At 70.5% G+C, this 27,962-nt stretch overlaps 2 protein-coding genes across 5 annotated transcripts in view; one reads left to right on the top strand and one right to left on the bottom strand.

Annotated features, from left to right (window-relative positions):
* LOC142015628 (prominin-1-A-like) overlaps nucleotides 1–20,027 on the top strand; it is a 39,389-nt gene extending 19,362 nt beyond the window's left edge. For all 4 annotated transcript variants that reach the window (XM_074999317.1, XM_074999316.1, XM_074999315.1 and 1 more), the window contains 19 exons: nucleotides 3,754–3,843; nucleotides 4,215–4,405; nucleotides 6,007–6,081; nucleotides 6,490–6,553; nucleotides 6,977–7,136; nucleotides 7,399–7,551; nucleotides 10,727–10,850; nucleotides 11,009–11,100; nucleotides 11,418–11,502; nucleotides 13,167–13,310; nucleotides 13,685–13,756; nucleotides 14,011–14,103; nucleotides 14,246–14,299; nucleotides 15,252–15,332; nucleotides 15,596–15,664; nucleotides 16,131–16,220; nucleotides 16,765–16,877; nucleotides 18,687–18,710; nucleotides 19,133–20,027. In XM_074999317.1, coding sequence (XP_074855418.1) covers nucleotides 3,754–3,843; nucleotides 4,215–4,405; nucleotides 6,007–6,081; nucleotides 6,490–6,553; nucleotides 6,977–7,136; nucleotides 7,399–7,551; nucleotides 10,727–10,850; nucleotides 11,009–11,100; nucleotides 11,418–11,502; nucleotides 13,167–13,310; nucleotides 13,685–13,756; nucleotides 14,011–14,103; nucleotides 14,246–14,299; nucleotides 15,252–15,332; nucleotides 15,596–15,664; nucleotides 16,131–16,220; nucleotides 16,765–16,877; nucleotides 18,687–18,710; nucleotides 19,133–19,181 — 1,823 coding nt within the window. In that variant the 3' untranslated portion in view covers nucleotides 19,182–20,027. The remainder of the gene's footprint in view (nucleotides 1–3,753; nucleotides 3,844–4,214; nucleotides 4,406–6,006; nucleotides 6,082–6,489; nucleotides 6,554–6,976; nucleotides 7,137–7,398; nucleotides 7,552–10,726; nucleotides 10,851–11,008; nucleotides 11,101–11,417; nucleotides 11,503–13,166; nucleotides 13,311–13,684; nucleotides 13,757–14,010; nucleotides 14,104–14,245; nucleotides 14,300–15,251; nucleotides 15,333–15,595; nucleotides 15,665–16,130; nucleotides 16,221–16,764; nucleotides 16,878–18,686; nucleotides 18,711–19,132) is intronic.
* Nucleotides 20,028–22,864: 2,837 nt separating this feature from the next.
* HPS6 (HPS6 biogenesis of lysosomal organelles complex 2 subunit 3) lies at nucleotides 22,865–27,389 on the bottom strand. The gene has a single exon (XM_074999953.1). It carries the CDS (start codon nucleotides 27,199–27,201, stop codon nucleotides 24,730–24,732), a length of 2,472 nt encoding a protein of 823 aa, XP_074856054.1. The 5' UTR covers nucleotides 27,202–27,389; the 3' UTR covers nucleotides 22,865–24,729.
* Nucleotides 27,390–27,962: the final 573 nt, after the last annotated feature.

Genomic DNA, 27,962 nt, shown 5'->3' with positions numbered 1-27,962 from the left:
GAAGGCCTGGCTGTGGGGTGGAGGGTGGAGGGCCGGGCTGTGGGGTGGCTTTGGGAGGGGGCGGGAGGAAGGCCTGGCTGCGGGGTGGAGGGAGGAAGGCCTGGCTGTGGGGTGGAGCGGGGAGGGCCTGGCTGTGGGGTGGAGGGGGAGGCCTGGCTGCGGGGTGGAGGGGGGAGGGCCTGGCTGTGGGGTGGAGGGAGGAAGGCCTGGCTGTGGGGTGGAGGGTGGAGGGCCGGGCTGTGGGGTGGCTTTGGGAGGGGGCGGGAGGAAGGCCTGGCTGCGGGGTGGAGGGAGGAAGGCCTGGCTGTGGGGTGGAGCGGGGAGGGCCTGGCTGTGGGGTGGAGGGGGAGGCCTGGCTGCGGGGTGGAGGGGGGAGGGCCTGGCTGTGGGGTGGAGGGAGGAAGGCCTGGCTGTGGGGTGGAGGGTGGAGGGCCGGGCTGTGGGGTGGCTTTGGGAGGGGGCGGGAGGGTGGAAGGCCTGGCTGCGGGGTGGCTGTGGAGGGCCTGGCTGTGGGGTGGAGGGAGGAAGGCCTGGCTGTGGGGTGGAGGGGGGAGGGCCTGGCTGTGGGGTGGAGGGAGGAAGGCCTGGCTGCGGGGTGGAGGGGGGAGGGCCTGGCTGTGGGGTGGAGGGAGGAAGGCCTGGCTGTGGGGTGGAGGGTGGAGGGCCGGGCTGTGGGGTGGCTTTGGGAGGGGGCGGGAGGAAGGCCTGGCTGCGGGGTGGCTGTGGAAGGCCTGGCTGCGGGGTGGCTTTGGGAGGGGGCAGGAGGAAGGCCTGGCTGTGGGGTGGAGGGTGGAGGGCCTGGCTGTGGGGTGGCTTTGGGAGGGGGCGGGGGGAAGGCCTGGCTGTGGGGTGGCTTTGGGAGGGGGCGGGGGGAAGGCCTGGCTGTGGGGTGGAGGGGGAGGCCTGGCTGCGGGGTGGAGGGGGGAGGGCCTGGCTGTGGGGTGGAGGGAGGAAGGCCTGGCTGTGGGGTGGAGGGTGGAGGGCCGGGCTGTGGGGTGGCTTTGGGAGGGGGCGGGAGGAAGGCCTGGCTGCGGGGTGGAGGGAGGAAGGCCTGGCTGTGGGGTGGAGCGGGGAGGGCCTGGCTGTGGGGTGGAGGGGGAGGCCTGGCTGCGGGGTGGAGGGGGGAGGGCCTGGCTGTGGGGTGGAGGGAGGAAGGCCTGGCTGTGGGGTGGAGGGGGAGGCCGGGCTGTGGGGTGGCTTTGGGAGGGGGCGGGAGGGTGGAAGGCCTGGCTGTGGGGTGGAGGGGGGAGGGCCTGGCTGTGGGGTGGAGGGAGGAAGGCCTGGCTGTGGGGTGGAGGGGGAGGCCGGGCTGTGGGGTGGCTTTGGGAGGGGGCGGGAGGAAGGCCTGGCTGCGGGGTGGCTTTGGGAGGGGGCAGGAGGAAGGCCTGGCTGTGGGGTGGAGGGTGGAGGGCCTGGCTGTGGGGTGGCTTTGGGAGGGGGCGGGGGGAAGGCCTGGCTGTGGGGTGGAGGGGGGAGGGCCTGGCTGTGGGGTGGAGGGAGGAAGGCCTGGCTGTGGGGTGGAGGGTGGAGGGCCGGGCTGTGGGGTGGCTTTGGGAGGGGGCGGGAGGAAGGCCTGGCTGCGGGGTGGAGGGAGGAAGGCCTGGCTGTGGGGTGGAGCGGGGAGGGCCTGGCTGTGGGGTGGAGGGGGAGGCCTGGCTGCGGGGTGGAGGGGGGAGGGCCTGGCTGTGGGGTGGAGGGAGGAAGGCCTGGCTGTGGGGTGGAGGGTGGAGGGCCGGGCTGTGGGGTGGCTTTGGGAGGGGGCGGGAGGGTGGAAGGCCTGGCTGCGGGGTGGCTGTGGAGGGCCTGGCTGTGGGGTGGAGGGAGGAAGGCCTGGCTGTGGGGTGGAGGGGGGAGGGCCTGGCTGTGGGGTGGAGGGAGGAAGGCCTGGCTGCGGGGTGGAGGGGGGAGGGCCTGGCTGTGGGGTGGAGGGAGGAAGGCCTGGCTGTGGGGTGGAGGGTGGAGGGCCGGGCTGTGGGGTGGCTTTGGGAGGGGGCGGGAGGAAGGCCTGGCTGCGGGGTGGCTGTGGAAGGCCTGGCTGCGGGGTGGCTTTGGGAGGGGGCAGGAGGAAGGCCTGGCTGTGGGGTGGAGGGTGGAGGGCCTGGCTGTGGGGTGGCTTTGGGAGGGGGCGGGGGGAAGGCCTGGCTGTGGGGTGGCTTTGGGAGGGGGCGGGGGGAAGGCCTGGCTGTGGGGTGGAGGGGGAGGCCTGGCTGCGGGGTGGAGGGGGGAGGGCCTGGCTGTGGGGTGGAGGGAGGAAGGCCTGGCTGTGGGGTGGAGGGTGGAGGGCCGGGCTGTGGGGTGGCTTTGGGAGGGGGCGGGAGGAAGGCCTGGCTGCGGGGTGGAGGGAGGAAGGCCTGGCTGTGGGGTGGAGCGGGGAGGGCCTGGCTGTGGGGTGGAGGGGGAGGCCTGGCTGCGGGGTGGAGGGGGGAGGGCCTGGCTGTGGGGTGGAGGGAGGAAGGCCTGGCTGTGGGGTGGAGGGGGAGGCCGGGCTGTGGGGTGGCTTTGGGAGGGGGCGGGAGGGTGGAAGGCCTGGCTGCGGGGTGGAGGGGGAGGGCCTGGCTGTGGGGTGGAGGGAGGAAGGCCTGGCTGTGGGGTGGAGGGGGAGGCCGGGCTGTGGGGTGGCTTTGGGAGGGGGCGGGAGGAAGGCCTGGCTGCGGGGTGGCTTTGGGAGGGGGCAGGAGGAAGGCCTGGCTGTGGGGTGGAGGGAGGAAGGCCTGGCTGTGGGGTGGAGGGTGGAGGGCCGGGCTGCGGGGTGGCTTTGGGAGGGGGCGGGGGGAGGGCCTGGCTGCGGGGTGGCTGTGGAGGGCCGGGCTGTGGGGTGGAGGGGGGAGGGCCTGGCTGTGGGGTGGAGGGGGGAGGGCCTGGCTGTGGGGTGGAGGGGGAGGCCGGGCTGTGGGGTGGCTGTGGAAGGCCTGGCTGCGGGGTGGCTTTGGGAGGGGGCAGGAGGAAGGCCTGGCTGTGGGGTGGCTTTGGGAGGGGGCAGGAGGAAGGCCTGGCTGTGGGGTGGCTGTGGAGGGCCTGGCTGCGGGGTGGCTTTGGGAGGGGGCAGGAGGAAGGCCTGGCTGTGGGGTGGAGGGTGGAGGGCCGGGCTGCGGGGTGGCTTTGGGAGGGGGCAGGAGGAAGGCCTGGCTGTGGGGTGGCTGTGGAAGGCCTGGCTGTGGGGTGGCTGTGGAGGGCCTGGCTGCGGGGTGGCTGTGGGAGGGGGCGGGGGGAAGGCCTGGCTCCAGGGACCTGGCTCTGGGGCAGGGGATGGGGATACACCAAGCGCTCGGCCCAGGGTGCCCCATGGCTGGTGCTCTGGGGGCACCGGCCCCATGTTCCAGCCCGGGAGGGAAGTGCTGCTCAGGTCTCTGCTCCACTCCCCGCCCGTACGCCCGCCCATGGCCCCCGGAGCCCGTTCCCAGCTGCAGGGGCACAGGCTGGCCACTGGCTTTCCTGGCTCGCGTCTGCCTGCCTCCCGCCTCCCCCAGGCTGCTTTCTTACCCCACCCACCCACTGTGGGGCGGCCCCGCCAGCCCCCAGGGCCCTTCTCCCTGGCAGACCTGCCCACGGGCCCGGCAGGGCACTGCCCGGGGAAGGAGCCCAGGGGTGCTGGCGCTGGCCTGTGGTTTCAGCCACTTCCTCCAGGGTGTGCAGCACGAGCTGAGCTCTGCGCCCCCCACTTGCCCGGGGCTGCTGAGCCAGGGGGCAGATGGGGCACCGGCTCTGGACCTGGCCCGGCTGGCCCTGAGGTGACAGCGCTGCCTTTCTCCGCAGACATTGGGCCCATCCTGGGCGGCAGGATCGTCTCCCAGCTGGGGAAGGAGGTGCATGGGGTGCTGGGCTCCGCCACGCACCTGCTGGCAGGTACTGGCCCTGCCCCTGGGGAGCCCCCCGGCTCCACGAGCGCTGTTCTCCCAGCGCCCACCAGGCCTGAGGGGACTGGGCTGGGCTGCGAGACCCTCAGACACTGCGGGGAATGAGCCCCTAGAGTGGGGAGTGGGGCAGAGTGACCCTGAGGCGCTGGATGGGAACATGTGGGTCCCGCTCACCCTGGTCTGGCCCCGCATGGGGGGCCAGGGGCTGCTCAGCCTCTCCAACCTCTGCGCCCAGTGCGGGGTGCCCTTGGGGTGCCTGCAGGCCCCTGGTGGCTGTCGGGGGAGTCACGGGGACCCCTGTCCATGGGTGGGGTCCCACTGCAGACGGGCGGCGGCTGAGCCCCTTGCTGTGCCCCCCAGAGATGGACCAGGTGCAACGGGCGTTCCAGGCCATGAACCAGTCGGGCCACAACCTGCAGCAGCTGCAGGCAGAGCTCAGCAGCAACCTCAGTCTCCTGCAGCAGCGGATCAACCATACCCTGCAGGGCTGCAACGCTTCCTGCTCCCAGGTGTCCATCAGTGGCCTGGTCCCGGAGGCCGACTTCCACACAGTGAGCAAGCCTGCGGGGCCTGGGGGGGAAGGGCAGCGGGTGGGGTGGAGGTGCAGGGTGGGGGTGGAGTTGGGGCGTGGGGGCAGGGCACGGGGTGGGGTGGAGGTGCAGGGTGGGGGTGGAGTTGGGGCGTGTGGGGCAGGGCACGGGGTGGGGTGGAGGTGCGGGGTGGGGGTGGAGTGGGGGCGTGGGGGCAGGGCACGGGGTGGGGTGGAGGTGCAGGGTGGGGGTGGAGTTGGGGCGTGGGGGCAGGGCACGGGGTGGGGTGGAGGTGCAGGGTGGGGGTGGAGTGGGGGGCGTGTGGGGCAGGGCACGGGGTGGGGTGGAGGTGCGGGGTGGGGGTGGAGTGGGGGCGTGGGGGCAGGGCACGGGGTGGGGTGGAGGTGCGGGGTGGGGGCGGAGTGGGGGCGTGGGGGCAGGGCACGGGGTGGGGTGGAGGTGCAGGGTGGGGGTGGAGTGGGGGCATGGGGGCAGGGCACGGGGTGGGGTGGAGGTTCAGGGTGGGGGTGGGGTGCGGAGTGGAGTGGGGGGCATGGGGGGCAGGGCACGGGGTGGGGTGGAGGTGCAGGGTGGGGGTGGAGTTGGGACATGGGGGCAGGGCGTGGGGTGGAGGTGCAGGGTGGGGGTGGAGTGGGGGCGTGGGGGCAGGGCACGGGGTGGGGTGGAGGTGCAGGGTGGGGGTGGAGTGGGGGCGTGGGGGCAGGGCACAGGGTGGGGTGGAGGTGCAGGGTGGGGGTGGGGTGCGGAGTGGAGTGGGGGGCGTGTGGGGCAGGGCACGGGGTGGGGTGGAGGTGCAGGGGGGTGTGGAGAGTGGAGTGGGGGGCAGGGCATGGGGTGGGGTGGAGGTGCAGGGTGGGGGTGGAGTTGGGGCGTGGGGGCAGGGCACGGGGTGGGGTGGGGTGGAGGTGCAGGGTGGGGGTGGAGTTGGGGCGTGGGGGCAGGGTGCAGGGTGGGGGTGGAGTGGGGGCGTGGGGGCAGGGCACGGGGTGGGGTGGAGGTGCGGGGTGGGGGTGGAGTGCGGGGGTGGGGGCAGGGCACAGGGTGGGGTGGAGGTGCAGGGTGGGGGTGGAGTTGGGGCGTGGGGGCAGGGCACGGGGTGGGGTGGAGGTGCAGGGTGGGGGTGGAGTGGGGGCGTGGGGGCAGGGCACAGGGTGGGGTGGAGGTGCAGGGTGGGGGTGGGGTGCGGAGTGGAGTGGGGGGCGTGTGGGGCAGGGCACGGGGTGGGGTGGAGGTGCAGGGTGGGGGTGGAGTTGGGGCGTGGGGGCAGGGCACGGGGTGGGGTGGAGGTGCAGGGCGGGGGTGGAGTGGGGGCGTGGGGGCAGGGCACGGGGTGGGGTGGAGGTGCAGGGTGGGGGTGGAGTGGGGGCGTGGGGGCAGGGCACGGGGTGGGGTGGAGGTGCAGGGTGGGGGCACGACAGTGCAGCGTGGAGGGGGGCCGCGTGGAGGGCTGCATGGGTGCCCATGGAAATACGCCCCATATACCTGCTGGCCTGGGGCATGTGCAGAGACGGCCCACGCCGGCCTGTGCCCAGCCAGGGCCAGGCAGCTCCAGCTCCCAAATGCACCCGCTGCCACCTGACCAGTCTGCTGCCCTTCCCCAGGTCCCGGACGTGAGCAGCCAGCTGGCGCTGCTGAGCAACCTGTCCAGCGCCAACCTCAGCGGCGCCCTGCAGCAGGTACGGGCTGGGGTGGCTCAGGGCTGGCCAGCCGGGGGTCTGAGCTGCAGGGCGCCGCGTGGCAGAGGGCGACCAGCCTGTCGGCAAGCCCTGGCTCTGGGCCGAGGACAGAGGGAAGGGAACCGTCAATGCCAGGTGCAGTGCTGCCCGCTCAGCCTGGCGTGGGACAGGCCATCGGCCAGCCAGCTCAGTGCCTGGCAGGGGCTGGGGAGCCCGTCCTGTACAGGGGGCACCCGGGCCTGGCCCCGAGCAGCGCCGAGCCCCTGCCTGGGCCAGTGCTGGGTATTTCAGGGCAGGCGGGGCTGGGGGCAATGTGCAGCAGGGCTGGGTGTGCATTGGCTTCGCTGTGGGCTCTGCACTGGGCTCTGAGCCGGTCTGTCTGTCCCCCTGGCCCATGGTGGGCTGCAGGCCAACCAGACGCTGGCAGCAACCCCCCAGAGGGTGGAGGAGCGGGCGCAGAAGGTGGTGGCGGGTGAGTGGCGCGGCCATGCGGGAACGCAGGGGTGGCTGAAGGAGTCGGGCAGCGGTAACTGGGCGTCGCACCCCTACCCCCAGCCCCGGAGATCAGATCCCTCCTGCCCCAGCCACGACAGCTCACTGCCCCGGGACTGGGCGCTGTAATGAGCTGGGGCCCTGCCCGCCCGCCTGCCCACCCTGCCCATTCCTCAAGCACCCCACGCGTCCCCCTATCTGCCCTACCCACACCCAGGGGCTCCACCCATCCCCCAGGCACTCTGCCTGCCCCACCCTGGAGCCAGAGGCAGCCCCTGCCCCCACCCATGGCCGCCTGCTGAGATCTGCCCGCCATGGGCTGTGCCTGCCCCACGCGTGATACCGGGGCCTGGGGGCAGCGGCCCGTGCTGGCTGGTGCCCCTGAGGTGCCTGTTTCTACCAGACGCGCAGCAGCAGCTGCTCGAGGTCCGGCAGGCGATTGAGAAGGTGCGGCGTGAGGTCCCGGGACTGGATGAACTGGGGAACGTCACTGACGCGCTGGACAAGGTTGGCAGGGAGGCCAGCCACTACGAGCCGCAGGTCACCACCTACGACTACTACAGGTAGGGGCTGGGCCGGGCCTGGGACCCCCGAGCCGTGGGGACTCTCAGCAGTCGCAGGGGCGAGTACAGCTGGAGCGCTGGGCTGCTGGGCTCCCTCCCTGTGTTGGGTGTGGGGCTGACACCCGGATGTGAGGGGCAAGGGACACGTGGGCTGCATCCTGCCCCAGCCCAGGGCGAGCAGCCAGCCCTGGCGGTGGGGCCCTGCTGTGCCGGGACACCCCCCACTGCAGGCGTCACGCCCTGCTCTCGCCTCTCCCCACAGGTGGATCGTGGGCATCTGCCTCTGCTGTCTGGTGCTGCTCATTGTCCTCTGCAACCTGCTGGGCCTGGGGCTGGGGGCCCTGGGGCTGGAGCCCTCGATGCTGCCCACCGAGCGTGGCTGTGTCCCCAACTCTGGCGGAAATGCCTTCCTGGCGTAAGAGCCCACACCGGAGCGGCCACAGCGCCATGGCAGGGCTGGGCTGGGGAGTGTGGCACAGAAGAGAGGCCATCCCTGTGGTATCTGGGCTGGGGTGTGGGGGGGACACAGGAGGACAGCTGAATGGTTGTGGGCTGGGGGATGCAGGCCATCTGCGATAGGACGGGGTTTCTGGGCACAGCTCAGGAAATCAACCCAGGGTATCTTTGCTTGAAACCAGGCCACTTACAGCCCCAGGCTGGGATTTCCTTCTCACTAAGGTAAATCCAGCAGCACCTCTGCCAGCCCCACTGGCCAGTCAGAAGCCACACGAGCAAACCCACAGACATCCCCGCTGCTCTGCCAGCTCAGCCCAACAACCCCAAACAAAGGTGGGCAGCTCTTAAACCTGTTTCACCAACTCCACACAGATTCTTCCAGGCCCCAAAGGGTCCAGCCCCAGTCTCCGCTCAAGATATACTTGAATCTTACTCAAATCACCACACCCACTGATCCGTCAGATCGAAACGTCTAAAGGTTTATTAGCAAAGAAAGAAAGAACAGGGGGAGAGAGGGGAATGGTTCAAGCAATACTTTACACACATCAAGGACAGCGATTGATGCAGCCAGCGATGTTCTGTGCTGATTCCTGACAGTCTCTGGAAGTCCAGCCCGTATGGGGGGTGTGATTCCAGGTACACAGCCCTAGTTACTGGAGAACTGAGGAGCTGGCAAGCTGCAGCCAGCAGCTGCAACAGGAACAAAGATGCAGACTGCTAGGCCCATTGTACAGTTTTCTCCTGTGGTGGGAAAAAGCCCTTTCTCCTTCCCACCAGGCACTGCAAAGCCCGCCTCACCTGTCCCAGGTGTGCTGCTGTGGCTCTCTGCCATTGGCTGTTGGATTTGCCAGCATGCCCCAGTCCATATTCATACTGATGGACGTCTGGGCATCTGGTTTCCATCCTGTTGCTGAGCCCTACGTCACCTGACCCAGGTGAGCTCTTGTGGCCCGTGGATGCTCCCAGGAGAGAAGTCCCATGTCCTTGAGAGGTGCACTGGCTGACTGAGCCTTTTTCCAGCCCATCACCCTGGCTGGGGAGCGACCACCCCTCCTAGTGTGGCTCTTAGCACTCAACATTTCTAACCCAGCTCCAGAGCTAAACCCAGAACTCTGCCTGCCCACGGCACAGATGAGTAAGTTGCTCACACAGACTCAGGGAATCCTCGGCTCACGTAGACACCTCGCCCGGCCCGGCCCCGGCTCTATATCTGGGGCAATAGATACACGCACACGTAAAATGGCTTCATAGGCAAAGTAAAAACCCAGTCACATCACACAGGCAGAATGGGGTCTGTGTGGAGGTGGGGCACAGAGGAGAAGCCGTCCCTGGGGTGTCTGGGCAGGGAGCAGAGGCCATCCCTGGGCTGTCGGGGGGTGGGAAGAGGCCAACCTAGGGGTGTCTGGGCGGGGAGGAGGAGGCCGTCCCTGGGGTGTCTGGGCGGGGGCAGGAGGCCGTCCCCGGGGTGTCTGGGCAGGGAGGAGGAAGCCATCCCTGGGGTCTGTGGGTGAGAGGAGGAGGCCATCCCTGGGGTGTCTGGGCGGGGGTGAAGGCCGTCCCCGGGGTGTCTGGGTGGGGGAGAGGAGGCCGTCCCAGGGGTGTCTGGGTGCAGGGGGGAGGAGGCTGTCCCCAGGGTCTGTGGGTGAGAGGAGGAGGCCATCCCTGGGGTGTCTGGGCGGGGGTGAAGGCCGTCCCCGGGGTGTCTGGGTGGGGGAGAGGAGGCCGTCCCAGGGGTGTCTGGGTGCAGGGGGGAGGAGGCTGTCCCCAGGGTCTGTGGGTGAGAGGAGGAGGCCATCCCTGGGGTGTCTGGGCGGGGGTGAAGGCCGTCCCCGGGGTGTCTGGGCGGGAGGAGGAGGCCGTCCCAGGGGTGTCTGGGTGCGGGGGGGAGGAGGCCGTCCCCAGGGTCTGTGGGTGAGAGGAGGAGGCCATCCCTGGGGTGTCTGGACGGGGGTGAAGGCCGTCCCCGGGGTGTCTGGGCGGGGGTGGGGCAGGCTGTCCCTGGGGTGTCTGGGCAGGGGAAGGAGGCTATCCCCAGGGTGTCTGGGCTGGGGGGAGGAGGCTGTCCCCGGGATCTTGGGGTGCGGGGAGGAGGCTGTCCCCAGGGTGTCTGGGTGGGGGGGGGGAGGCCGTCCCTGGGGTGTCTGAGCGGGGGGGAGGAGGCTGTCCCCGGGGTGTCTGGGCAGGGAGAGGAGGCTGTCCCCGGGGTGTCTGGGCAGGGAGAGGAGGCTGTCCCCAGGGTCTCTGGGTGGCGGGGGGAGGCTGTCTCCGGGGTGTCTGGGTGGGGGTGGGGCTGGGAGAGGCTGTCCCCGGGGTGTCTGAGCGGGGGGGAGGAGGATGTCCCCAGCGTGTCTGGGTGGGGGTGGGGAGGCCGTCCCCGGGGTGTCTGGGTGCGGGGGGAGGAGGACTGTCCCCAGGGTGTCTGGGTGGGGGTGGGGGAGGCCGTCCCTGGGGTGTCTGGGCGGGGGGGAGGAGGACTGTCTCCGGGGTGTCTGGGTGGGGGTGGGGGAGGCTGTCCCCGGGGTGTCTGGGTGGGGGTGGGGCTGGGAGAGGCCGTCCCCAGGGTGTCTGGGTGGGGGTGGGGGAGGCCGTCCCTGGGGTGTCTGGGCGGGGGGGAGGAGGACTGTCTCCGGGGTGTCTGGGTGGGGGTGGGGGAGGACTGTCTCCGGGGTGTCTGGGTGGGGGGGGGAGGCCGTCTCTGGGGTGTCTGGGTGGGGGTGGGGGAGGCCGTCCCTGGGGTGTCTGGGCAGGGAGAGGAGGCTGTCCCCAGGGTGTCTGGGTGGGGGTGGGGGAGGCCGTCCCTGGGGTGTCTGGGTGCGGGGGTAGGAGGCCGTCCCCGGGGTGTCTGGGTGGGGGTGGGGGAGGCCGTCCCTGGGGTGTCTGGGTGCGGGGGGAGGAGGCCGTCCCCGGGGTGTCTGGGTGGGGGTGGGGAGGCCGTCCCCAGGGTGTCTGGGTGGGGGTGGCGGAGGCCGTCCCCAGCGTGTCTGGGTGGGGGGGGGAGGCCGTCCCTGGGGTGTCTGGGTGTGGGGGCAGGAGGACTGTCTCCGGGGTGCCTCTGGCAGTGCCCAGCCCCAGGGTCTGCAAGCGCCGGGCGGCCAGGTCAGTGCCGGGAGCTCAGGCTGGTGCTGCCTTCACAGGGGCGTTGGCTTCACCTTCCTCTTCTCCTGGCTGCTGATGCTGCTGGTGCTGGTGATCTTCCTGGTGGGCGGCAACGTCCACACGCTCGTCTGCCAGCCCTGGCACAGCCGGCAGCTCCTGCAGGTGAGAGCCCCGGCACCGCCCTGCCCGGCTCGCCACAGAGGGGCCGTCCCCGTCCCCGGGACCTGGTGCTGGGGGGAGGGGTGGGGCGGTGGGACCAGGAGGGAGACCTGGGGAGGGTCTCGGGGCCTCGGCTGCTCCACCCCCTCCTTTGCTTCCAGTTCCTGGACAGCCTGGGCCTGAGCAGGAACTTCAACCTGTCAGAGATGCTGAAGCTGCCGACTGGGACGGTGACCTTCTCCAGCGTGTACAAGTCAGTGCAGGCCCTGCCTGGGGCACCTCCCTGCCCGTGCCTCAGTTTCCCTCGCTGCCCGTGGGGCGGGGCCCGATTCTGTTCTGCTTGGAATCACGCCCAGCTCAGGAGCAGGCCCACAAGGCGCGGAGGGGTCGCTCTCAGGGCTGGGGGCCTGTGTCACACAGCCCCAGGGCCCTGGGATGGAGGTGCCCCTCAGAGCCCTGAGCTGCAGCCCTGCCTGCCTGGGGCGTGGGCTGGACCCCGAGTGCCTGTGTCTGTGTACGCGGGGTGCCTGGGAGCCTGACTTACCCGCAGCTCTGCTCTCCACCCCACAGCAACTGCCAGCACGATGAGTCCCTGTGGAGCACCCTGCAGCTGGGCCAGGCCATTTCCTTGGACGACCTCCTGAACGTCAGCCAGGTCCGTGTGGCGAGTCTGGGGCTGCCTGCTGGGGGCAGAGACCGTCCCGGCTGTGCAGTGCCTGGGGCTGCCTGCTGGGGGCGCTGCCCCATAGCGCTGGGGGCAGAGACCGTCCCGGCTGTGCAGTGCCTGGGGCTGCCTGCTGGGGGCGCTGCCCCATAGCGCTGGGGGCAGAGACCGTCCCGGCTGTGCAGTGCCTGGGGCTGCCTGCTGGGGGCGCTGCCCCATAGCGCTGGGGGCAGAGACCGTCCCGGCTGTGCAGTGCCTGGGGCTGCCTGCTGGGGGCGCTGCCCCATAGCGGTGGGGGCAGAGACCGTCCCGGCTGTGCAGTGCCTGGGGCTGCCTGCTGGGGGCGCTGCCCCATAGCGGTGGGGGCAGAGACCGTCCCGGCTGTGCAGTGCCTGGGGCTGCCTGCTGGGGGCGCTGCCCCATAGCGCTGGGGGCAGAGACCATCCCGGCTGTGCAGTGCCTGGGGCTGCCTGCTGGGGGCGCTGCCCCATAGCGGTGGGGGCAGAGACCGTCCCGGCTGTGCAGTGCTTGGGGCTGCCTGCTGGGGGCACTGCCCCATAGCGCTGGGGGCAGAGACCGTCCCGGCTGTGCAGTGCCTGGGGCTGCCTGCTGGGGGCGCTGCCCCATAGCGGTGGGGGCAGAGACCATCCCGGCTGTGCAGTGCTTGGGGCTGCCTGCTGGGGGCACTGCCCCATAGGGCTGGGGGCAGAGACCGTCCCGGCTGTGCAGTGCCTGGGGCTGCCTGCTGGGGGCGCTGCCCCATAGCGCTGGGGGCAGAGACCGTCCCGGCTGTGCAGTGCTTGGGGCTGCCTGCTGGGGGCACTGCCCCATAGGGCTGGGGGCAGAGACCGTCCCGGCTGTGCAGTGCCTGGGGCTGCCTGCTGGGGGCACTGCCCCATAGCGGTGGGGGCAGAGACCGTCCCGGCTGTGCAGTGCCTGGGACTGCCTGCTGGGGGCACTGCCCCATAGGGCTGGGGGCAGAGACCGTCCCGGCTGTGCAGTGCCTGGGGCTGCCTGCTGGGGGCGCTGCCCCATAGCGCTGGGGGCAGAGACCGTCCCGGCTGTGCAGTGCCTGGGGCTGCCTGCTGGGGGCGCTGCCCCATAGGGCTGGGGGCAGAGACCGTCCCGGCTGTGCAGTGCCTGGGGCTGCCTGCTGGGGGCGCTGCCCCATAGCGCTGGGGGCAGAGACCGTCCCGGCTGTGCAGTGCCTGGGGCTGCCTGCTGGGGGCACTGCCCCATAGGGCTGGGGGCAGAGACCGTCCCGGCTGTGCAGTGCCTGGGGCTGCCTGCTGGGGGCACTGCCCCATAGCGGTGGGGGCAGAGACCGTCCCGGCTGTGCAGTGCCTGGGACTGCCTGCTGGGGGCGCTGCCCCATAGCGGTGGGGGCAGAGACCGTCCCGGCTGTGCAGTGCCTGGGACTGCCTGCTGGGGGCACTGCCCCATAGGGCTGGGGGCAGAGACCGTCCCGGCTGTGCAGTGCCTGGGGCTGCCTGCTGGGGGCACTGCCCCATAGCGGTGGGGGCAGAGACCGTCCCGGCTGTGCAGTGCCTGGGGCTGCCTGCTGGGGGCACTGCCCCATAGCGGTGGGGGTTGAGACCAACCCGGCTGTGCAGTGCGTGGGGCTGCCTGGCAGTGACCCCAGTCCCTCCCCGCAGTACACTGGCGAGATCACCGCGGCTTTCCAGCAGCTGAACATCAGCCTGGACCCTGTTACCTTCCTGAGCGAGAGCCAGAAGCAGCTGCTCCGGGATGTTGGTGCCTCGGGCCTGCAGCCCAACTTCACCAGTGCCCTGCAGCAGGTGGGCTGGCAGGGGCAGCCTGTAGGGGGGCGGTTATGGCGCCTGGGGGTATTTCTATGGGGTTGTTGTGCCCTGTGTTGTTCTCAGCCCCAGCAGCCTTTGGGGCTGCTTCCACGCTGGGGTTCCCATCCCTGTCGTGTGGGGTGGGAGGTGGGGCTGGGCAGGGCCGGGGCAAGCGCTGGATGGTGAAGGTGGCCGGCAGGGGGGGCTGGGTATCCTGGCCAGTGTAGTGGGGGCAGGGCTCGGGGGCAGCCAGAGCAGAGGGGCAGGGAGCCCCATGCCCCCCACCTCACCCTGGTCACCCCGGTGCTGTCCTGTGGGACCAGCTTTGTGCCCTCCCCGGCTGAGCCCCCGCTCTCTGCTGCCCCTCCCAGCTGGACAGGAACCTGACGGGGCAGGACCTGCTGGTGCTGGCGCTGCAGCTGGAGGGACTGGCCAATGTGACGGTGAGTGAGGCTGAGACCCTGAGCCGGGAGCGCTGGTGTGGGGCGCAGGCACCCCGCTCACTGCCTCCCCCCGCCTGGGGGCCCTTCCTTCGCCCAGTGCTCCCGACTCGCAGGAGGGGGCGGAGCACGTGGGCCGGTCCCCAGGGGCTCCCCGGGTCCCTCCGTGGCGGTCCTGCCCTGCCCCAGCAGGCAGGGGGCTGGGGCTGGGGCTGGGGCTGGGCCCGGGGCTCTGACTCTCCCCACCCCCGGCTCAGGACAATGCAACCATGAGGCAGGAGCTGCAGCAGGAGGCCTCTGAGCTGAGGGAGCTGCAAGGGCAGATGGAGACCCACTTTCCCCCGGAGAAGGTGAGTGACCCCCCTGCTGCCCCCCGCGTCCCCCTCACTGGCAGCGGGCGGGCGGGTGGGTGAGCAGCCCTTAAGCCTGTCCTGAGGGGCTGAGACCTTGGCTGGTGCCCCCCCCGTTTAACCCTCCTCTCTCCGTCCCCAGCAAGCCCTAGAGCGCAGCATCCAGACTTTGCAGGCAGCCGCCCCCCAGGTGTCGGTAAGCTGTGGCTGGGGAGGGGTCCCCCTTTGGGTGCTTGGCGCTCACGGGGCAGGTGGCACAGCCAGGCCTGGGCAGCCCAATGGCTCCTGCCCTCTGCCGCTGCCCCAGCATCCCCCTTGTGGGCAGCACTGCCTGGCGCACCTGCCCCAGGCTGTCGTCACCAGCGCAGGGGGGTGGGCAACCTGCCCGCAGCTCTGTCAGTGGCCAGCAGGGGGTGCTGTCCAAGGGCTCCCCACCCTGCCCCGGAAGCAAGGGGGGAGGGCTGGCTGGGTGGGCAGGGGCTGTGGGGCAGGAGGGAGGGGCACAGGCATGGAGGGGGCTGGGCTGGCAGGGGCTGTGGGTTGGGAGGGGGGGCAGGGGCGGGGTGGGGGTGGGGCTGGCAGGGGCTGTGGGCTGCGGGGGAGGGGGCTGGGCTGGCAGGAGCTGTGGGGCTGGGAGCCCGGGGGGGGCTGGGCTGGCAGGAGCTGTGGGTTGGGAGGGAGGGGCAGGGGCGGGGAGGGGGTGGGGTTGGCAGGGGCCGTGGGATGGGAGGGAGGGGGCTAGGCCGGCAGGGAGGGGGCTGGGCTGGCAGGAGCTGTGGGGCTGGGAGCCGGGGGGCTGGGCCGGCAGGGGCTGTGGGGCAGGAGTGATGGGCATGGGTGGGGAGAGGGCTGGGCTGGCAGGGGCTGTGAGGCTGGGCCAGCAGGGGCTGTGGGCTCGGGGGGAGGGGGCTGGGCCGGCAGGCGCTGTGGGTTGGCAGTGGGGTCCTGTGCAGTCGGGGGACGGCCATTGGACTGGTGAAGTGCCGGGGGCCGGATGGGCCAAAGGGGATCCAGCCACCGCTGTGGAGAAGCTGCCCCCCGCCGGTGGCTGCGTCCCACTGAGGCAGCCCGGCTGGGGGGGCTCCCTCTGTGCCCCAGGGAGCAGCCAGGGCCTGGCAGAGCCGCCGATCCCCTGCTCATGTCCCCAGGCGCAGATCAACGCCACGCTGCAGCAGCTCCAGGCGGCTCAGACCTTCCTCGACTCCCAGGTTACGGAGATCGTCAGGAACGTGAGTTCCCCCGGCCTCGGGCCCCAGGGTGTGGGAGGGACCTGGCACCCCCCCGGCGCCAGGGGACTGGCTGCATGGCAGGTCATGGGGATGCGGGGGAGAAGCCATGGAGCACCCTGTGCCCAGCAGGGGGGATGCCCAGGGCAGGGCGCTGCCTCCCTGGCTGGGGATGTGTGGGATCCTCCCCACCAGCTGGTCTAAAGCTCTGCCCCCAGCGGGCCCCCTGAGCCCAGGTGCCAGCCCTCACCCTTCTGTCCCCCCAGGAGAGCTGGGCCTTTCTGCACATGCTGCTGGGCTACTTCGAATTCTACGTCGCCTGGGCCAAGAGCATGGTGAGGGACCTGGCAGGGGCCCCTGCCCTGCGCCTGGGCATGGGGGTTGGCAGTGAGGGGTGGCCCTGCCCTGTCCTGCCTTGCTGGGTGTGTCCCTGTGTGCCTGGAGCCCTGGTGCACTCCCACGCTACCCCCAGTGCCTGGCGCTGCCACACCACCGGTGCCTCCCCAAAACACGTCACAGATGCTAACGAGCTGGGCCTGGGCAGGGCGGGGCATGCTGGGGGTTCTCTCTGCAGTGGGGCGTACCCCCGGCACTCCTCTTGCTGGAGCTGGGGGCAGAGCCCCAGGCAGGTGTGGGCTGTGGGAGCTCTGGGGCTTGCTGCCTGGGGGTGGCAGGCAGGGAGGGAAGGGAAGGGAAGGGCCGGGTAGGGTGGGGGGAAGCAGGGCTGGGTGGGCGTGGGGCGGGCAGACCCATGCCCAAGGAGGTGCTGATGGCCGTGCCCGTCTCTGCTTTGGTCCCCAGCTGATGGGCGAGGTGGGGCGCTGTGGGCCGGCCGCCAAGGCGGTAGACGTGGCTGCGACCGTGGCCTGCAGCTACATCGTGGATTCGCTGGTGAGGGGCAGGGCAGGGGCGGAGGCAGGGGCGGAGGCGGGGTAGGCGTTGAGCGGGGGCTGCGTGGGCAGTGGCCGGGGGCCGGCAGAGCCGTGAGAGTGACGGGGTGTCACACTCCCAACGTGCTGGCTCTGGCTGCTGCCCTGGGATGCCGGGATGCAGACTGAGCCGCCCTGGCTGGGCATCCCTGGCGCCACTGGGCCCGGCTCTGCTGGCAGTGGGGGCTGGAGAGTCCCAGAGGCTCCCTGGGGCCGGGCTGCACTCAGTGCCCCTCTGGCTCTGGCGGCACGGCCGGCCTGGCAGGGGACCTGGGAAGGGTCCCGCGCTCGCAGGCAGCCCGGGGGCGAGTGCAGCCGGCAGTGCTGGGCATGGCTGGGCCGGGGCTGGGCTCTGCTCGCGGGCACATCCGGCCCTGCGCTGACTCACCCGCTGGCTAGATGAGACAGGCCCCATCCTCAGCCCTGGGGCTGGGGCACCGCCTGGGAGGATCCATCTGGGGGGCTGCTGGGTGGGTGCTGACGGTTCTGGGCCTCTCCCCTGCCAGAACGGCTTCTGGTTCAGCCTGGGCTGGTGCACCGTCTTCCTGCTGCCCAGCATCATCCTGGCTGTGCGGCTCGCGAAGTACTACCGGCGCATGAAGTTCACCGACGCCTACGAGTAAGGAGCCTCCGGCACTGGGCAGTGGGCATGGACACCTCTGCCACGGGCGAAACCCCCGCCCATGGGGCCAGCCCCCACCGCCATGGCCGACCGCCCCAGGGCACACCCCTGCCACGGGCGAAACCCAACCCACGGGGCCAGCCCCCACCGCCATGGCCGACCGCCCCAGGGCACACCCCTGCCACGGGCGAAACCCCCGCCCATGGGGCCAGCCCCCACCGCCATGGCCGACCGCCCCAGGGCACACCCCTGCCACGGGCGAAACCCAACCCACGGGGCCAGCCCCCACTGCCATGGCCGACCGCCCCAGGGCACACCCCTGCCACGGGTGAAACCCAACCCACGGGGCCAGCCCCACCGCCAAGGCCGACCGGCCCAGGGCACACCCCTGCCACGGGCGAAACCCCGCCCACGGGGCCAGCCCCCACCGCCATGGCCGACCGCCCCAGGGCACACCCCTGCCACGGGCGAAACCCAACCCACGGGGCCAGCCCCCACCGCCATGGCCGACCGCCCCAGGGCACACCCCTGCCACGGGCGAAACCCCCGCCCATGGGGCCAGCCCCCACCGCCATGGCCGACCGCCCCAGGGCACACCCCTGCCACGGGCGAAACCCAACCCACGGGGCCAGCCCCCACTGCCATGGCCGACCGCCCCAGGGCACACCCCTGCCACGGGTGAAACCCAACCCACGGGGCCAGCCCCACCGCCAAGGCCGACCGGCCCAGGGCACACCCCTGCCACGGGCGAAACCCCGCCCACGGGGCCAGCCCCCACCGCCATGGCCGACCGCCCCAGGGCACACCCCTGCCACGGGCGAAACCTCATCCACGGGGCCAGCCCCCACCGCCATGGCTGACTGCCCCAGGGCACATCCCTGCCACGGGTGAAACCCAACCCACGGGGCCAGCCCCACCGCCAAGGCCGACCGGCCCAGGGCACACCCCTGCCACGGGCGAAACCCCGCCCACGGGGCCAGCCCCCACCGCCATGGCCGACTGCCCCAGGGCACATCCCTGCCATGGCCCACCCCCCTGCCCACGGGATCAGCCCCCACCATCATGGCCAACTACCCCAGGGCAGAGCCCCAACCATGGCCAAAACCCCTGCCCATGGGGCCAGCCCCCACCGCCATGGCCGACTCCCCCACGCACGGGACCAGCCCCCACCACCATGGCCAACTCCCCCAGGGCGCAGCCCCCACCATGGCCAAAACCCCCGCCCACGGGGCCAGCCCCCACTGCCATGGCCAACTACCCCAGGGCGCACCCCTGCCATGGCCGACCCCCACCCCCGCCCACGGGGCCAGCCCCCCCACCCAGGCTGCCTGAGCCCCTGCCATGGCTGACCTCCTCCCACAAGGCCACACCCCCGCCATGGCTGAACCCCTCCACTGCTCTCCAGACCCCCACGAGGGCACCAGCAGTGACACAGCGCTCACCCGCCCTCACTGTGCCCGTGGGCCAGCCAGGTGCTGGTTCTGGCCCGCGTGGGGGGGTCCTGCTACTAGAGCCTGGGGTGCGTGGGGGTCTGTGTGGTTGGCCCCTGCCGGGGGAGGCCAGGACCGACCCGACCCGGAGCAGGCAGATGCTCATGGGTTCCCCCGGTGCGGCCGAGTGCCTGGCTCCTGCCCTCCCCAAGAGCAGGGGGCGTACGTGCCCACAGCCCCCGCGTGAGGCCTGGTTGGCGGGCGCAGGCGGCTGCTGCTTGGGGGCCCTGCCCTGTATGGACCAGCTGGCAGCACAGGGGCGGGATCAGGAGTGTGTCTGTGCCCGTGCCCACTGACCGCCTGCCTCTCCCCACAGGAGCAACGGGGAAGCCCTGAAGCTGTGAGTACTGCGCCAGCTCCCCCAGGATGGTGGTGGGCTCGGGGGGATGGTGAGGGGCTGGGGTGGGGGAGGCCGGTGCCCAGCCAGGGGGTGCCCGGGGCGTGGAGGGGCCAAGCGTCCAGGCCGACGGCGAGCAGTGGGGATGCTGGGCTGGTAGGGGACAGTTCTCTCTTGTGGGGCGGGGGGCAGGGGCCTCTCCAGGCTTTCCTGGCTCCCAGGGGTCCTGAGGCCCACAGACACCGTTCACTGAGGAGGCTGCACTGGGGCACGTCCCCCATGCCCGCCCTGTGCCAGCAGCCAGGTGTGGAACAGGCCGGCTGCCCCCTGCCCTGGGTACGGGGGTGACCCAGCTCCCCACCCCCCCACCCTTCTTCCTGGCTGGATTTCCTCCCCACACCTGCCCTCTCTGCTTGGCTTTGCAGGTCTCTGGCTGCACCGCAGTTTAAATTCCCCCGGGTAGAGATGCGCTGAGGAAGTCGTGGGAGCCCCGCTGGGTGCTGCCCCCACCCGCGCAGGGCCCATGGTGCTGCTGGAGGGAGCAGAGGGCGGCCGCCACCCGCTGGTCTCCTGGGACACCTGGACCCTTTCGCCTTGGCCCATGCATCGAACCAGCCACTGGGCTGCGCCAGCTCCACCGAGCCCTGCCACCCCCTGTACCCCCAGGCGCCCGTTTGCTCAGCAACTCACAGAACTTCCCTGGGAGCCCACATCTGTCCCTCGGCGACGCTGTGGTACATAGCCCCTGCACTGCACTGCACTGCACTCCAGCCCAGAGCTGTTTGCTGGGCGGCGGGGGCTGGGGGAAGAACCAGCACCCCTCCCCCTCCCGTCACCATGCGGGGCGCGGGAGTTTAACTTAAAAGAAGGGGACCCTGCAACTAGGGGCAGGACCCCTCTGGGCTCAGCCTCCCTCCCTCCCTGGGGTCAGGCCGCTTTTGACCCCCGGCCCTGATCACAGGAATGGTGCCAGGATGCCTGCTGGCTGGTTCTGCCCTCCTTGGTGCCCATGGGTCCCGATCTCTGCCCCACGCTGCTTGGTGCCAGGAGCACCAGCACAGTCTGTGCCCCGCTGCTGGGCTCCTTCCAGGCGCGTTCCTGGCTCTACCTGTTTGGGGCCCTGCAGGCCTTGGCCTGGGCTGGCTGCTGCCTGTGGAGGAGGCCCCCTGGTCGGCGTGGCGTGGTGGGGGGCCCTGCCGGTACCTGGCTCTGGCCATGCAACTGCCCCTGGCCTGCAGGGGGTGATGCCAGGAAGGGGAGTCGCCCTCGGCCTGGCTGCTGCTGCCCCCTGCAATGGAACCAATAAAGCGCTGCAGCCGGCGACGTCCCGCTGGCTGAATGGGGATGCGAAAGGGGAACTGGAGGGCGGCCGGGGCGGGGCTCATGTTGCAGGAGACACCCCAGTGGGTGCTGCTGAGCCCACCCCCACCCCGGGACAGGGCTGTGGCCCGATGGGCTGGGCTGGGGGTGCAGGGTGGGTGCTGCTGCGGGCAGTACAAGCACTGGTAGGACTGGTGCAGCGGCTGTGGCCCCCCACCCCCCACACACTGAGCCAGCTGGCCTGGGAACCAAGCGCCTGTGCTCAGGCCTGGGGCTACCAGCTCACAGGAGCCGCAGCAAGCGGCTGCTGTGCTCAGAGGGGCGCCCGTCCCTGAATGCTGCTGGTGAAGGGGTGGGGGTGGGTTGCCTCCCCTGCACAGGGCACTGAGCTGCACAGAAGGGCAGGACCCGAGGGCCAGCTGGCACCCTGCCTGCAGGGGATGCTGCGTCCGGGTTCCTGTACCATGGGGAGGAAGGGTCTGGGCAGCCCAGCAGGACCCGGGCGTGTTCCCTGGTGGGCCCAGCATCCGGCAGCGAGGAAGCAGGGCCTGGGCTCCAGCTCCGCAGGGCACCCCAAGGCCAGGCACACAGCCGGGGGGGGAGCCCGTGGGTTGGGCGCTAGCTGGGCCTGCTTCAGCAGCAGGGCTGGGAGTCGCTGAGTGGGGAACAGGGTCCCTGGCCGGCAGGAGGCTGTGCCTCCAGCCCAGCTCATGCTGGAGCAATGCAGCCACCCTGGCAGCTGCGGCAACATGCAGCCACCCCCCTGCCTTGCTTGGGATGCTGGGGCCAAGCTGCCTCCTGCCCGGCGGCCCTGCCCCTTTGGAGTGGCTTTGTTGCCCTCTCACCCGAGCAGGGCCTGGCTGGAGCCCAGCCCACCTGGCGCTCAGCAGCCCCTTCGGCGGCAGGAAAAGGGCCCCGCGGTCGCGCCTGGCAGGAGCAACGCCTCCGTGGCTGAGCGTGGTGAGGATTTCCTGCTCCGTGCAGCTGGCAGGCCTCAGGAGCGACTGGGGGTAGTCGGTTCTGCTTTTGTTGGGGGAGGGGGCCCCCGCCTCGCAGGAGCGATTAGTGACTCGACAAAGAGGAAAATGTGGTCGTGCAGCCCCAGGGCTCAGCTGGGCTCACGCTCCGCCTGGGACCGGCCCCTGCCGCTGGCCCTCAGGGTCTGACAGCAGCGAGGGATGGGAGACCAGATGGCACCAGCCCCGGGGCTGCAGGGGGTCACCGTGTCAGGTTGTGCTCCCTCCCCAGAACGGCCACAGGCCCCAGCGCGGTGTTAGGTCCCTTGGGATGCACCGGGGGCTGTCCAGCTCACTGTCCCCCTCAGATGCTGCAGCTGGTGGCTCTGGCTGCAACCGAGCCGCAGTGCCAGGGTCAGCGTCCAGCCCGCATGCCCCTCACCCCACAGGAGGGCGTCATGCAGCTGCCCTGCGCCAAAGGGGCAACCGCCTGCAGCTTTGGCCTGAGGAGCCTCTGGGACAGCCCCTGGCACGGAGCTGCCCCAGCACAGAGGGGATGGGGGGCATCAGTCCAACCCTACCCTGCCCAGCTTCCTGTGCTGCAGCCACCCTGTGGAGAGCCCAGGCCCAGCATGGTGGGGCAGAACTTGCCCCCATACAGCACAGGCCCTGGGAGGCTGCTGGTGCGGGCACCTGGGCTAGGCCGGGTCTCAGGTCCATCTTAGTCTGGCCCAGCCCAGGCTGTCTCGGCTGGTAGCTGCCCTGGTTTTCTGAGACCCGGGTGGGTGCAGACTGCACCAGCGTCCCCTGGCTGGGCATGGTGGCAGGGGCAGAGAGCCCCGGGCTGGGACATGGCCAAGCAAAGCTGCAAGGGAGGCTCTCGGAGGCAGGGGCCAGGGAGAACTGGGCCTGCTTGGCTTGGGGGAAGGGCAGACCCGTGGCCCCCTTCCCACACCAGGCCTTGCCTGGGTTACCCACCCATGGGACGCACGCCACTGGCCACCAAACACCCACCCCCCACCGGCCCAGGCAACTCCGCAAGCTGGGGTGCCTCCAGGCCATGTACGCCTGCAGAGGCTGCCGCTTACCCAACCGGCTGCCTCACCCTCTTCCCAGCAGGTGGATTTCAGCCCAGGCCCCACACTCATCCTGCCTGCCACCCCCCACCCCCACGCCCCTGCTGGCCAGAGGGGCTGCAGAACTCTGGGGAGGGCAGGCGTGCTCTGCCCCACGCCGCCCAAGGGCGAGGCGGTGCTGTCCACCCACACAAGCCCTGCCCCCAGGCTGAAACACTGCAGGCTGGCAGGCGCCGTGGGGCTCCAGCCAGGTGAAAGGCAGCAGCCCAGGCCAGGCAGGGGTTGGAACAGTTGAGCTGCTGGTCCTGGGGGCATGTTCTGCCCACCCGCCCCAGAGCCCAGCACCCAGCTACCTGTCAAACATCTCCTGCCCCATGCGGGCACCCAAAGGCCTTAGCCTGGCCAGCCCCCTCCTCTCCAGCTGCCCCACCTGGCCACTTCCAGTGCTCAGGGGCACCCCCCCCTGCATGGAGCTCCAGCCCCTGGGCTGAGCCATGCAGCCCTCTGGGCGCTCCAGGCCTGCTGGGGGCAGCTGCTGCAAGGCCCTGGGCATTGCTGTGGCTTGCAGCAAGGAGCGACCCACTTCCCCTCTGCCAGGGGAACAAAGCTGGACTGAGAACAAGCCCGGCAGATGGCGGGCAGTTCCTCTCCCCCGGGGAGTGGGGCTAGGCCTTGCTGCAGCTTCCAGCTGCTCCCGGGACGCTTCCCAGCTGCACAGCCCCCAGCCTCTCCCTGGAGCTGCCAGCCCGGCAAACCCCCAGCCCCAGCCCTGCCACTCGGCGAGACAGGAAAGGGACCAGCTGCAGTCGCTAAACACCTTTTAATATTGCAGGTAGTAGAGCCACAGGCGCAGCCACCTCCCACCTCTGGCCCATTCCCCTGGCGACCTGCCAGAGAACTTATACCAGCCCTTCCACGACACGCCCATGAGCCGGGGGAAGGAGAGGCTGGCACAGGGCCTGCTGGCAGGGCAGGGAGCTGACCAGGTCCAAGAAGCAGCCCCTTCCCCACAGCCTCATTAAAACAAGAGCTTTCCTGGCCCAGCCAGCAGCTGCCCACGGCAGCCCTGCCCCGGTGAGATGGGACGGGAAGGACAGCAAGGAGGGCAGAAGAAGCAAGGCTGGTATGGCTCATCCCTGCTTTGGAAGTCAGGCTGGTGCCAGTCCTCACACCATCTCCTCAGCCCCAGACAGCTGTCTACACAAAGGCTCGTGCTCTGGAGTGAACCCGGCTCCAGGCTTGCCAGGATAGGGTGTCTGTGCGACTGGGAAGTCCAGCGGCGGGGTTCTGGTGCAGCCAATCCCCACAGCACCAGCCTCTGGCTCGGGACACTTGACCCCGACGGAACTGGGACCAGCAGGCAGCTTACGGCTCGGGGACTGCTTGGCAGACGGGCTCTGCGCTAGACCCAGACCCAGGCCCAGGAGGATGGGGCAGTCATGGAGCAGATGCCCCTCCCTGCAGCTGTGCATATACATAGCCCCTGACAGCCCACTGCTAGCGGACAGCCTGCGGCTGACACCACCCAGATCTTGCCTTCTGCCTGCTGGGGGGCACAGGCTGCCCCTCCCTGACCAACGTGTGCCCGCAGGGATCTGACGCTTCCCAAAACCAGACAGCCCCACCTCACCCTGAGCACGCAGACCCCTGTGCACGCTCCCAGCCTGGGCAGGGGCTGTCCTGCAGACAGGCAGCAGGATCATGGGGCCCCAGGGCTCAGCACCCAGCCAGCCAGGCCCCTTCTCCCAGGCTACCCAGCACCTCTCACGGTTCAAACACCACTCCGGCAGCGCGAGTTCCTTTAAACTGTTCCCCTCCCGCAGATAACACATCCGGTGAGCTCCCCCTGGCTGCCCTCACGCAGGGGCTGACTCTCCCCTCCTCTCCCCAGGCGAAGCGAGCCCTGGGCTGCCTTTCTCTGCTGTGGGCAGCCAACAGGTGAGGTGGGACCAGAACCCAGGCCCTGCAGCACAGCCATTGCCAGGGCCGAGCTCGCAGAGAGGTAGGCGGCGTAAGGACCAGCCCTGCCGGACCCAGCCCGCTGAGTTCTTGAGAGGGCTGAGATAAGCTCAGAGCGCAGGCAGAAGGGCTGGGAACAGAAAAGGCCAGGCCAGGTCTACGTTTGCCTCCTACATGGCTGCCACGTAACACACCACGCACTGCCTGGGCCAGGCTGGGGCGCAGACAGAACCCACCCCTCTCTGGGGTTTCAAAGGGAATCAGCCCTTCACCCAACCAGGCAGCCGCTGAACCGATCCCACAGGGACAGCCGGACGCTAGCAAGGGGGCAGACAGACAGACTGCAGCGGCTGTCAGGGCACGTGCAGAGGTCCCAGGGACCTGCGCTTGATCCCCTGCCTAGCCCCAGGCGGGAAGCCAGAGCCGAGCTCAGAGGGGTGCTGTGGGGGGCTCTCACCTGCAGGCAGTGCCCACGTTTGCACACGCTCTCCCCTGCCCCCCGACACGGCAGTAAACACCCTCCCCCCCAAGATCGGCTCCTGCCCCTGAACTGCGCAGTATCTGGAGCTTGCCTGGAGCAGAATGGGTTCTCTGGCACTGGCAGGAATGGGGCAGGTTGGGCTTTGCTGCCCTGCCCCAGCGGGGCTGTGCTTCTCGCCACACAGACCCCGCTACCCCCCAGGCTTTCGCTCCCGCTCCAGACACGGCTTTTCAGACAGCGTCGCTTGGCTTAGTGTCCAGGGCAGGAGCCCTGTGGGTGTCCACTGGCTGCGCCAAGTCCAGGGCTGCCTTTGGGACAGCTCTGTGCTCTCTCGGGGGGGTGGGCGGCGGGAACGGGGAGCCCTGCAAGACGTCAGCATAGAGCTCGTCCCGAGTGCCTTGACGCTGGGCCACCTTGTGCAACAGTGGCTTCAGCAAGGCCACGGTCAGCGGTGCCCCCCTGGCACAGAAAGGAGCGGGGTCGCCCTCCGGGCAGGGCAGGTGCTGCAGGACGGTGCTGAGGATGTCGGGGACCGTCAGGTCAGCCGGGCACAGCTCCCACAAGGTGGCCAGGTACGGGTCCAGGTCCCGGTGCTGGGCAAACTGTGCCAGGAGGGTGGCGAAGATCTCCTTGTTGAGCAACGGGCTGAGCTTGGAAAACGTCTCAGCCGCCTCCACCACCCGCTGCCACCTCCGGAGGTGGATGAGGAGCTGCACGGCCTGCAGGACGGCCTTGGGCCGCTCACTGCACAGCAGCAGCTCGATCTCCAGCTCGCTGTCAGCAGCCGTGGGGTGCTGCTTCCCGGGCAGCACCGCCAGCGCTCTCCTGTAGAGGGGCAGCCGGCCCTCGGGGCCCTCTTTGTACGGCCAGGAGGCGCCGGCGCACTGCTGGGTCAGTGCCACAAAGCGAGGCAGCCACTTGGGTTTGAACCTGTGCAGGCAGCCGCAGATGAGCTCAAAGAGCGGGACCACCCCATTGGGGCCCAGCTCCTCTTGTGGGGACCAGCTCAGGACAGGGCCCCCCAAGACCTTCTTCCAGATCTCTGGGGTGGCCCTGGCCACCAAGAGGCCGTCTCCGTTCTGCTGCAGCTGCAGGCTGCTCCGGATGGCTTTCCAGGCGGCCCGGGGGAAGGAACCAAAGACAGCGTTCAAATAGGCCAGGTTCTCCCGGTCCAAGTCCGAGCACAGGAGCCGGCTGACCTCCTGCTCCACCAGCTCCTCGCAGCACCTGTCAACGTCGCTCTGTGACGCGCCCACGACGCAGGACTTGAGGAGCTCCAGGCTCAGGTAGCTCTGGAGATCCACGCTCATGGTGCTCAGCAGCTTGGCATAGGTCTCAGGGAGGCCTCTGGCGGCCTTCGGCTTGTGGGGCAGGCTGTGCTGCAGGATGGAGGAGAGCACGATGGGCGCCTGGAACATGTCCCCCTTCTTCAGCTTCTCCACCGTCAGCTGAGCGCTGCTGAGGCTGCGCCGCTGGTAGTACTTGCAGGCTTCCTCAAAGACCATCTCCACCAGGGTGGGCTCAGGCCGGCCGTCCTCCTCCAGGCTGGAGAAGCCGAAGCGATAGATACCAGCGGGGGTGAGGAGCTGCACCCCCTCCTCCTCCTCCTCCCCCTCCCCCCGTGGGAGCTCCAGGAGCTGCACCTCCTTGGAGCTCAGGAGCTTCTTTTCCATCAGCCTTCCACTGGACAAGTCAACGAGATAGAGGGCCCCTGCCAGCACACAGGCCAGGGTGCTGCCAAAGGCCATCAGCTGCACAGGGTCTCCTGGGGCCAGGCCGCTGCCCCCCAGATCACAGACGTGTCTCCAGGTCCCATCTGGCTGCACCAGGTGCACTGTGCCTTGCGTGCTGAGCAGCAGGAGCCCCCCGCAGCTGGACAGGGCGCAGGTACGAATGTCTAGAGGCGCTGCAGACAAGAGGAGACCCACGGACCCAAACACCAGCTTCCTGAAGTCGCCGGAGCGCAGGGCTTCGCTGTGGACGAACGCTTGGGAGGGGGACACCACGGTGACTTTGGCTTCCTGTGGGCACCAGGCGAGCAGGAACGTGGCGATGCTGGCAAAGGTGGCACCGGTGGGCACCAGAAAGACGTGCTGGGGTGAAGCCAGGAGATGGTACTGGGGGCTGTTGTGTACCACTATTCTCAGGGGGCCCAGGTGTGCCCCTTGCTCCCCCACCTGCAGAACCCTGGTGCAAATGCAGTACCTGAAGGCCCCCCTGCCAGGGTCCATGTGAGCATCCGAGGGGGGTCTCTCCTCACACCAGACCAGGCTGCCCCCCTGGCTGCAGATGGAAACGATCCGCGCCCGGGCCCCATGGCACAGCTCCAGGGTTTGCTGCAGCTGCCAGCCCGCCGTGGGCATGAACCTCCAGACCTCGGTCCTGCCCTGCTCCCAGACAATGGCTAGCGCCCAGGTCAGCGCTGCAGGGCCCGGCAGGAAGAGCAGCCCCACAACGGGTGGCTGGGGCGGCTGCCAGCTCCTCTCCAGGGTTCCCCCGCTGGTGCCCAGGCGCTGGAAGGCGAGTACCTGCGGTGGCAGCCGACCCCGGAGAAGCAGCAGCAGGTGCTGCCCGTCTGGGCTGGTCTGGACGTGGGGAGATGCCTCGCCTGGCTCACGCTGGCTCAGCAGCTGCCGGAGATGGCGGCCGCTGGTGAAGTCGCTGAAGTCCGAGACCTGCCGCAGCGTCCCGGCTCGCTTCATGTTGGAGCAGCTGGCACGGCCCCCCCAGCATCAGGTGAGGCAGGGAGGGTCCCAGCTGCCACTGCCGCTGTCTGAGGGGCTTTGTGCCCTGACCACCTGGGAGGCTGCCCACTCCCTGCACCTAGGGCCCCAGCCCCTGCGCCCTGACCACCTGGGGGGCTGCCCACCCCCTGCACCTAGGGCCCCAGCCCCTGCGCCCTGACCACCTGGGAGGCTGCCCACCCCCTGCACCTAGGGCCCCAGCCCCTGCGCCCTGAACACCTGGGGGGCTGCCCACCCCCCGCACCTAGGGCCCCAGCCCCTGCGCCCTGACCACCTGGGGGGCTGCCCACCCCCCGCACCTAGGGCCCCAGCCCCTGCGCCCTGACCACCTGGGGGGCTGCCCACCCCCCGCACCTAGGGCCCCAGCCCCTGCGCCCTGACCACCTGGGGGGCTGCCCACCCCCCGCACCTAGGGCCCCAGCCCCTGCGCCCTGACCACCTGGGGGGCTGCCCACCCCCTGCACCTAGGGCCCCAGCCCCTGCGCCCTGAACACCTGGGGGGCTGCCCACCCCCTGCACCTAGGGCCCCAGCCCCTGCGCCCTGAACACCTGGGGGGCTGCCCACCCCCTGTGCCTAGGGCCCCAGCCCCCTGACCACCTGGGGGGCTGCCCACCCCCTGTACCTAGGGCCCCAGCCCCCTGACCACCTGGGGGGCTGCCCACCCACCGTGCGTAGGGCCCCAGCCCCCTGACCACCTGGGGGGCTGCCCACCCACCGT

The sequence above is a fragment of the Carettochelys insculpta genome, chromosome 7 (assembly GCF_033958435.1).
Source record: "Carettochelys insculpta isolate YL-2023 chromosome 7, ASM3395843v1, whole genome shotgun sequence".
Lineage (NCBI taxonomy): Eukaryota > Metazoa > Chordata > Testudines > Carettochelyidae > Carettochelys > Carettochelys insculpta.
The sequence above is the reverse complement of the archived record's forward strand: the minus strand, read 5'-3'. Positions and strand labels throughout refer to the sequence as shown.

Coding starts and splice junctions, on each gene's coding strand:
- HPS6 (XM_074999953.1), bottom strand. CDS start 27,201: ATGAAGCGAGCCGGGACGCTGCGGCAGGTCTCGGACTTCAGCGACTTC.